This window comes from Lolium perenne, chromosome 2 (assembly GCF_019359855.2).
Source record: "Lolium perenne isolate Kyuss_39 chromosome 2, Kyuss_2.0, whole genome shotgun sequence".
In the NCBI taxonomy this organism is placed as follows: Eukaryota; Viridiplantae; Streptophyta; class Magnoliopsida; order Poales; family Poaceae; genus Lolium; species Lolium perenne.
This window is the reverse complement of record NC_067245.2, coordinates 72,320,276-72,329,941: the sequence shown is the minus strand read 5'-3', so window position 1 is coordinate 72,329,941 and position 9,666 is coordinate 72,320,276. Positions and strand designations below refer to the sequence as shown.

The following is a 9,666-nucleotide window of genomic DNA, read 5'->3' as shown; positions in this document are numbered from 1 at the left end:
CCCTTCGGTGGCCGCCGACTCTAGTTTGGAAGCCGCCAACCCCTCCTATCTTCTGATGCACCCAATTTTTATGTTTATGAATCGACGCAGATGTGGGCAGGACTCTGTGACCAGGAGAAATCCCTGACCGGTGGTGCTGGTCACGACAACGACGTCCATGTTCACCGCCTGTCCTATTGGGGGCACTGTCAAGGTACTGTCCCCCCTCCTCCTAGGACCCTAGGTGAAAACCTAATCGTGGATTGGGCGGTGGTGGTGATGTGGCGTCGTTCCCCTTGTTGAAGTCGCGGTCTTGGGGCGCTTGAGGTCGGTGTGGGCGTTTGATGTGGATTTGGAGGTGTGCCGGTGTCTTCTCTAGCTTTTCCAGCAGTTTCGTCTCCGACGTGTTCGATGTCCGGTGTGCTGATGTGCTTCTCGATGTGTTGGGCTTGGTGTTGCTTTCTTGGAAAATCTTCTTCAGTCCTCGCCATTAGTTAGCATCTAGGCTCAGGGGAGCATTTCCATCGACTGGGGGTTCGGCGCCCTTCAAGCCAGGGCGAGGAGGCAGGGAGCCTTCTTCGATGATTGACTCGATGTGGCTGATGCGCGACTGCCTAGTGTGTGTCCAAGTCAAGCCACACCTACCGACTTCATCTGGAGTTTCGATGGCACCGAGTTGCAGATAGCTAAAGAGGCTCATGATGTTGCATGCTGTTCTTTCAATCATATTTGTTGTTTGCTCATAATTTCTCTGTGTTGTAAGCTGTTCTTAGCATTCATGTACTATCTGCCGTTGTGACTTTATTAATTTAAAGATGGGATAAATCCTTACGTACGTTTTAAAAGAAACACAAAGAGCACACAAGTTCTAGTCTTATGGACCCTTTGCAAAAAAGGAAAGACTTTCGGACTCGAAAAATACAAGGATGAACCTGGGTGCATGCACCCGTATTCTTCAATATTAAAAAATGCTATTTAAAATATCTAAAATAAATATTTTCATGTACATATATTATGTTGATATTTACTTGTGCAAGTTTTCACAGAAAAATACGATTATATATGGCCTACATGAAAATGATAAAATATCGAAATGACACTATAATCATTGATTGTGTAGGTTCACAGAAATACAGTAGGAAATTCCACTTTCACATTTATGTGTAGGTTATATATGGTCGTTTTTTATGCCAAAATCTGCAGAAGTAAGTGTCAACATAGGATATACATGTCTACATTTTTTCAAGTTTTTCGGAAACTTTTAAATAGCATTTTAAAGAATTTTTCATAATAGAGTGTACGGGTTCACATCATCCGCCTCATTTCGGAGTCACACTTCATTTTCAGCCAGTGCGTGCGTGGAACGCTCCACAAGCCTTCAATTCGAAAGGAAAATTTTCTCCTGACCACTGAAAGGAAAAAGAAATTCTTTTGGCCGCGCCGCACTACTCGCAAAGGAAACAATAATGAGGATTCGCTGTGTACCGTTGCCAAGGACAAATAGGCCGCCTTTCCTTGCGCCATTGGCCACGGCAAAGTGATACGAAAGCCTTGGAGCCATGCTTCTCCAGCCTCACCATTTGGTCATCCTGCTCCTCGTCGCTGCAGGTCGGTGCCGCGCGGCCAGCGGCAGCGTCGGCGATGAGAGTATGCAGTTCACCTACAACGGCTTCGCCGGCGTGAACCTGACGCTGGACGGCGCGGTGGTCATGCCGAACGGCCTCCTCATGCTGACCAACGGCACCATACAGACGAAAGGCCAGGCCTTCCACCCGTGGCCGCTGCCGTTCCGCACGGCGCCGAACGCCACACGGTCCTTCTCAACCACTTTCGTCTTCGCTATCTTCGGGCAGTACTCCGATCTGAGCAGCCATGGCGTGGCCTTCTTCGTCTCCGCGTCCAAGGAGGTGCTCTCCACTGCGCTGCCAAGCCAGTTCTTGGGCCTGCTCAACAGCACCGATGTCAGCAACCAGAGCGCCCACATCTTCGCCGTGGAGCTGGACACCATCTTCAACGCCGAGTTCCGTGACATCAACAGCAACCACGTCGGCATCGACGTCAACAGCCTCGTGTCCCTCGATTCCACCGACGCCGGGTACTACGACGACGGCACCGGGCGCTTTCAGAATCTAAACCTCATCAGCCGGAAGGCCATGCAAGTGTGGGTGGACTACGACGGGACGGCCACGGAGATCACAGTGACCATGGCTCCCCTGGGCATGGCCAGACCCAAGAAGCCCCTTCTGCAGACCACCGTCGACCTCTCCGGTGTGGTGCAAAGCACGGCGTACGTCGGTTTCTCATCGTCGACGGGCATCCTGACCACACGCCACTTCGTCGTCGGTTGGAGCTTCGCGCTGGACGGGCCAGCCCCGGCGCTGGACATCTCGGCTCTGCCGGCCTTGCCGCGGGCCTGGCCAAAGCCGCGGTCCAAGGTGCTGGAAATCGTGCTCCCCATAGCGTCGGCGGCGCTGGTTCTCGCTGTAGGCATCGGGATTTACGTCTCTGTGCAGCGGCGTCTCAAGTACTCGGAGCTACGCGAGGACTGGGAGGAAGCATTCGGCCCTCACCGGTTCTCCTACAAAGAATTGTTTCATGCGACAAAGGGGTTCAGCGACAAGAATCTTATCGGGGCAGGAGGCTTCGGAAGCGTGTACAGGGGCAAGCTCAGAAAGCCAGCCGACATGGAAGTCGCCGTAAAGAGGGTTTCCCATGAGTCGAGACAAGGGATGAAGGAGTTCGTGGCGGAAATCGCAAGCATCGGACGGCTTCGGCACCGCAACCTCGTGCCGTTGCTTGGTTACTGCCGGCGCAAAGGGGAACTTCTCCTGGTTTACGATTACATGCCAAACGGGAGCCTTCATAAATACTTATATGATGGATCTGCAGCTGCATTGGATTGGCATCAAAGATTTCACATAATCAGAGGGGTGGCTGCTGGATTACTGTATCTCCACGAAGACTGGGAGCAAGTGGTCATCCACCGAGACGTGAAAGCAAGCAATGTTCTTCTGGACAGCGAGATGAACGGACGATTAGGGGATTTTGGTCTTGCAAGGTTGTACGATCATGGATCCGACGCGCAAACAACACATGTGGTCGGCACCATGGGCTACCTAGCTCCTGAGCAAGGACACACCGGCAAGGCAACCCCATCCACCGACGTCTTCGCTTTCGGTGCATTCCTTCTAGAAATCACATGTGGGAGGAGACCCATTGAGCAAAACGAGCGCAACAATCACGTCGTGCTTGTCGATTGGGTGGTCGAACTATGGCGCAAGGGCGTGATTATTGATGCAGTGGATACAAGGATTCCTGATGGGTTTAGTAGGGATAAGATCTCACTGGTGCTGAAACTTGCCTTGTTTTGCTCCCACCCATTGGCCAATGGAAGGCCAACCATGCGGCAAGTGATGCAGTACCTCGATGGCGACTTGGTCCTTCCGGACTTGTCACCGGCATACCTCAGCTTCACCATGCTGGAGCGGATGTATGATGGGGACTTCAAACAGAACATGATGCCATACACGTCGTCATCCGCTAGCATCGGTGCTATCTCCCAGCTCTCTGGAGGAAGGTGATGAGGTTCTTGCATAGGCTCAGCAAGCCAGGTTGTCTAATTAACTAGATGCTCCTATGTATCTTATTTTATTACTGGAAATGTTTGATCAGATGGTTTAACTTCTTGTCACTGAGTTGTTAGAGATGTTAGTCAGCATCTAGAATATCTCCCCTCGTGTAATTGCAATAAACTCGGTGTAATCTTCCCAGAATAGATGCTACTATGAGAGTCATCCCCTGGTGTGTCTTCGCTGGAGTAGAAAAGCCCGATTTTCACGACGACCTCGTGGTTGATGATTCTCACAAAGAATCCTTGGATGTGTGTAAACTCCTTCAGGGAGTTAAATGCACACCGTTCAATTTCTAAACAAATCTTTGCTAAGTCCTCAGTTGTGACCAATTTGGTCTGAATCCATACTAAGTAAGCCAGGTGCCAGCATAGTTAGTAGCCTGCAAGGAGATCCGAAAACTGTTGTATGCAAGAGATATCGGTAATGTGTTTGAACTTTTTCATTTTATGCCACTTGTCTTTGCTTCGCAGATTTCCTCCTCTAAATGCAAATTCAGAGATAGCGCTTATTGAGAACACCGGATATAGTTTTGAATTTGAAATTCGATTTGGCGCTCATAAAATCCATGTAAACACCTTTCAATTAGGTATAGTACATATACTACCTGTGTGATGAGAGCACCCATGAGTTGTTCTTGGGGGACAAAATCTGTTCCTCCATATATATGTTATGTGTATATATTTTTCATCCGTGATTGAGCATCAATCTATGGAGTCAGTACTTAGTACATGACTGATGCTGAAGTTTACGTCTTAGTTTAATGCATATTTTCACATCATGTTTGAGTGTGCTAATTCTCATCTGTCAGTTGTTTTTATGTTTTTTCTTAGTTTAGTTTTTTTCAATAAAGTTTCTTAGTTTAGTAGTTGTGCCGGATGGGGCAACGGATCGCGGCGTGAAAATAGCTTCATCTTGCTACGAGCCCTAAATAAATTTGGAAAATGACATATTTTGTGTGCTCGTTTACTACTTTCAGTTCCAGTAGAATTACCCCCTCTCGCGAAAGGCTCCCGCGACCGCGTCGTCCCCCGCGGGCGACGGGGCCGCGCCGCCACCTCCCTCGTCCAGCTACCCCACGGGCAAGGCCCGGGCGGCGCCGGCGCCGGTGGCCCCTCGACTTTCCCCTCTCGGCGCTGCGCCTGTGCGGGGTAGGTGCGGCCGGGAGGTGCTCTTCGGCCGGAGGCGGTTTGGCGTGGCGGGGTGAGATCCGCACGTCGGGTGGGAGGAGGAACGGCGGCGCAGCCAGTTGGAGGCGGAGCAGCGAAGGAGGGCGGCGCGGGCAGGCCCTGCTCGGCCCAGATCTAGCCCAGTTCGGGGCCCAGATGGGCTAGGCGGGCTGCCTGTGTTTCGGCGCGCCGGCGGTGCTCCCTGGTGGCAGAGATGGTGCGGCAGCGGTGGATGGGTGGCGGCTGTGCTTCGGCCGGCCTGCTGCAGCTTGGCAGTAGGGCTTTACGGGCCAGTTTGGGCCCGGCCGGGCCAGTTTGGGCCTGGTTTGCCCTCTTTGCCATGTCTAGTCGGCTACCGCGAAGACGGTGGAGGCAGCTCCCTCCCGCCCGGTTGGGGTGCCGCTACCCCCGTCCCTGCTGCATGTCGTCTCTTCCTCTAGGCCCTGTTCCGGTGACCACAGTGCGACGGCGAGGGAGACTACAAGACCGTGGTGGCGTGTGCTGGTGGGTGGCATGTTTGGTGGAGCATGTCGGAGCGTTTAGGGTGGTGGGTTTGGTGGTCGGGAGAAATCCGTGTCGGCATGTCCGACTCCGACGCGACGACGCATGCGGGTGCCGCCTTCCTTCCTGAAGGGCGTCGGACGTATCCCTCCCCAATCCCTTCCGCGTACCGGTGGAAACCGTAGGCCTAGTCCGGCAGCAGCGGCGTCGTCGTCGTTCCCTTGTTGAAGGTGCTGCTTGGTATGCGGCGTCTCGGCATGCTAGGAGCGTGGTGATACTTCTCTGGAGGGCGCAGCGGTTGCGGAGTCATCCTCATTTTCGTCAATCTGCCGGTGTCGGCATTAGTTTCTTTTTTCTGTTCTTTATCTTTTCGTTTGGGCTTGGTTGTGCTGCGGCCCCAGCTATTTGTTGTATCGGTTGGTTGCTATATTAATATAGCGGGGCGGAAGCCTATTTCGAGGAGGAGTTCCAGTAGAATTTCCGGGTTGACCCACAACAGCAACTATACAAGAATTCGGAGGACAACAGTTCAGAAGGAGCCTAGCCTCAAAATGGACCTCGGCACCCCCGCACCCCAACCCTAGCCTAGCCTCCAGCACCCCCGCACCCCAACTCTCCCGCCGCCGCCGGCAGCGCCGCTGGGGCAAAGATCTCGGGGCGTGGCGGCGGCGGGGGCCCTCCCTCGTGACGCGTCGGGAACGGTGGCCAAGGAGTCTCTCACGCGGCGGCGGCCCTTCCGCCTCCCGGGGCGGCGGCGGTCGGACGAGGATGGAGGGGCGGTGGCGGTCCTCCCGGGGACGATCCAGCTGCGGGCTGCGGCCTCCCCGCCTCCCATCGGCGGCATGCCGGCTGTGGTGGCTGGTGGAGGCGGGCAGTGCCTTTCCCTCCACCTCTCGCCGGTGAGGGGCGATGATCTTGGGCTTCTCCCGCGGTACGAGGACGCCCGGGGCAGCAGCCTTGGGTTCGACGGTGGAGGTGACCCTCTTCTTCGCCAGAGAGGATCGGCCTGCGGTTGGTGGTGGTGGATCTTTTGATCTATCACCGCGTTCCGGCGGCGAGATGGAGGTGCTTGGAAGCCGGCGATGATGTTGCCGGTGGAGGGTTGGAGTGGCCAGCCCAGGATGGTCGCCGACGTGGGGGTCCGACCTGAATAAAGGCGGCGGTCCTAGGGACTCTCTTGCGTGAAGAGGAGGACCTACCGGAGGCCTGGACTCGTGATCTGGCCGGAGTGTTGAGTTCCGGAAGGCTCCGCCGGCGAATGTAACAGTGCTTTTGCCTGGAGTTTGCTGGATCGGAGGTATTCGGTCGTGCGCACCCATGTTTTTATTCCGACCGATTGGTTCTGGAGGGAGCAGCGCGAAGCTCTTTTTCTGTGTTGACATCAAGTGGCTATGGATCCATGATGAAAGTCGGAAGAAGAGAATTTCATGAAGGCCGGAGGGGAGGACTAGCTAAGGGAGGTTCAAGTCTCTGCGCTGTTGAGGGACTTGCTTGGTGTTCCGGGCTTCACGGCAGCGGTATGAAAGTGGGGGCGACAACACAGGTGAAGTGCAGAGTCCTACCTTTGAGGGTGAAAACCCAAGGTCTAGCCTTAATTGGTTGTGCCTGGCAATGATCTTGGTGGAGGCATTGTTTTGAGAGCGGGGACCATCTTCAGGGTGAAAACCTAAGATCTTTGATCGGGCGACGACGGTGTTTGAGCACTGTTCTCTTCTTGGAGGCGTCGTTTTTGGAGAGTCTGTAATTCAGGTGTTGTCTTGGCGGTGGATGTATTGCTGTTGTTAGGCCCGAGATACTGTAGCGGGACTTTTGTTTCTTAGTTTTCTTTTCTTGTTTTTTGGCTGTGTGCATCCGTAGTGCCATTAGGGTGGTGCGTTATTGCAGAGGCTGGGTGTAATTGGTATCTTCTTGATATTAATATATTCCCTTTATCGAAAAAACAGTTCAGAAGGAGCCATATTTGACAAGAACGCTCGCAGAATATTCTCCAGTCTACACCCAGGGCACCGTGTAAGCTAGGGTATTTACATGCACCCTCGGCTAGGGTATTATATGCACCACATAAATGTGTGCAAGTCCTTTTCTTTCAAAGGAGAAAATTTAAGCAGTGCGACATTGACAACCGCCGGGCTTGGTACGTTCAGACACGTCCTTCTCTCTGTCACTTTCAGCCTAGATGTGTCGTGCCCCTCAGTTCTGCGATCTCACCCACAAGATCACTCTAAGGCATCTCCACACTATCAAGCTACAAGCTCAGCAAGGCTACTTGGGTTATCTAAGCTCTTCAATAATGCTACATAGCAGTTTGCTCAAAAAGGGCAACATAGCAACTTTTATCAAGATACCATGCCAGCACTTCTCATGCTCTTGCTGTTGATCCTGCACGGCGCGTTCGTCTCATCGGCTGACGATGGCCAGTTCGCCTACCAAGGCTTCGCGGCAGCGAACCTTTCGTTGGATGGTCTCGCCGCCGTCATGCCCAACGGCCTCCTCGCCCTCACCAACTTCACTTCCCAGAAAAAAAGCCACGCCTTCAACCCCACCCCGCTCCACTTCCTCAACAAGACGATGAACTCGACTGCCGTCATGTCCCGGTCCTTCTCCACATCCTTCGTCTTCGCCATTGTGTCCAGCTACGACGGCCTGAGTGACCACGGCCTCGCCTTCGTGGTCGCCCCGACCACGAACCTGGCGACCGCAAGAGCCGGGCAGTTCCTGGGACTCCTCAACGCGACGAACGGCACCGCAAGCGACCACATATTGGCGGTCGAGCTCGACACCATCATGGACCCTGAATTCCGTGACATCAACAGCAACCACGTGGGCATCGACATCAACAGCCTCATGTCGCGGCAGGCTAGGCCGGCCGGCTATTACGGCGATGACGGCGTCTTCCGAAACCTGAAGCTGAATAGCCACAAGCCGATGCAGGTGTGGGTGGACTATGACGGCCAGGCTGGGCAGCTCAATGTTACTTTAGCTCCTGTGGAAGAGCCAAAACCCAGGACTCCTCTCATCTCTGAAGCCATTGACCTCTCCACCGTCCTGGCCGATACAATGTATGTTGGCTTTTCATCGGCAACAGGAGTGGTGAAGACACAACACTACGTGCTTGGATGGAGCTTCAGCTTCGACGGACCTGCCCCGCTGCTTGACTTCTCTAAGCTTCCCATGCTGCCACGTGTGGGTCCGAAGCCTCGGTCCAAGGTCTTGGAAGTGGTGCTACCACTAGCCACGGCATTGCTCATTGCTGCTGTGCTAGCTGCGGTGTCGTTCTTCGTGTGGCAGCGGCGGCGGTTTGCTGAGGTGCGTGAAGATTGGGAGGACGAGTTCGGCCCGCATCGATTCGCATACAAAGATCTTTTTCGTGCCACCGATGGATTCAAGAATAGGAATTTACTTGGTGTTGGAGGGTTTGGAAGAGTTTACAAAGGGGTTCTTCCTGCGTCCAATTTGGAGATCGCGGTGAAGAGGGTGTCACATGACTCAAGGCAAGGAGTGAAGGAATTCATTGCCGAAGTGGTGAGCATTGGTCGTCTCCGCCACCGGAATCTTGCCCAGCTACTAGGGTATTGTCGGCGCAACCGTGAACTTCTCTTGGTCTATGACTACATGGAAAATGGTAGCCTCGACAAGTACCTGTACAATAAAAACGGGTTAGCTCTACATTGGCCTCAAAGGTATTGGATCATCAAAGGTGTTGCATCAAGCTTACTGTATCTACACGAGGAGTGGGAGCAGGTCGTCATTCATCGAGACATAAAGGCAAGCAATGTGCTCTTGGATAGGCAGATGAATGGACGGCTAGGTGATTTTGGCCTAGCAAGGTTATACGACCATGGCACGGATGATCAAACAACACATGTGGTTGGCACCATGGGATACCTCGCACCAGAACTTGTGCGCACCGGCAAGGCAACACCATCGACCGACGTATTCGCATTCGGCGTTTTTCTCCTGGAGGTTGTCTGTGGACGCAGGCCAATCGAGAGGGGCGAGCAGAGCAACAGGGTGATACTTGTCGACTGGGTTCTTGAGCACCACCGCAACGGCTCAATAACTGACACGGTGGATCCGCGTTTCATGGGGAAATTCAGCACGGAAGAGGTCACGCTCGTGCTCAAGCTCGGTTTGTTGTGCGCACACCCATCTCCCAACGTGAGGCCTAGTGTGCGCAAGGTCATGCAGTACCTAGACGGTGCCCAATCTGTTCCCGATATATCTCCAACCTACACGAGCTACAGCATGATGGCTCTGATGCAGAATGAAGGGTTTGATTCATACATCATGTCCTGCTCTGCGTCGGCGACTAGTAGGGAAAAAAGTATATACCTTTAATTGTTGATGGAAATACTTTGCCCCAAGCATATTGTAATATATGTGTGGTG

At 53.4% G+C, this 9,666-nt stretch overlaps 1 protein-coding gene across 1 annotated transcript; it reads left to right on the top strand.

Annotated features, from left to right (window-relative positions):
• Positions 1-1,410: 1,410 nt before the first annotated feature.
• On the top strand, positions 1,411-9,462 carry LOC127332923 (L-type lectin-domain containing receptor kinase SIT2). Its single transcript, XM_051359247.2, is given in 4 exon segments — positions 1,411-3,528; positions 6,999-7,032; positions 7,981-9,199; positions 9,202-9,462. Coding segments are annotated over 4 exon segments (3,357 nt in total). The 5' UTR covers positions 1,411-1,538; the 3' UTR covers positions 9,316-9,462.
• The last annotated feature ends 204 nt before the right edge of the window (positions 9,463-9,666 follow it).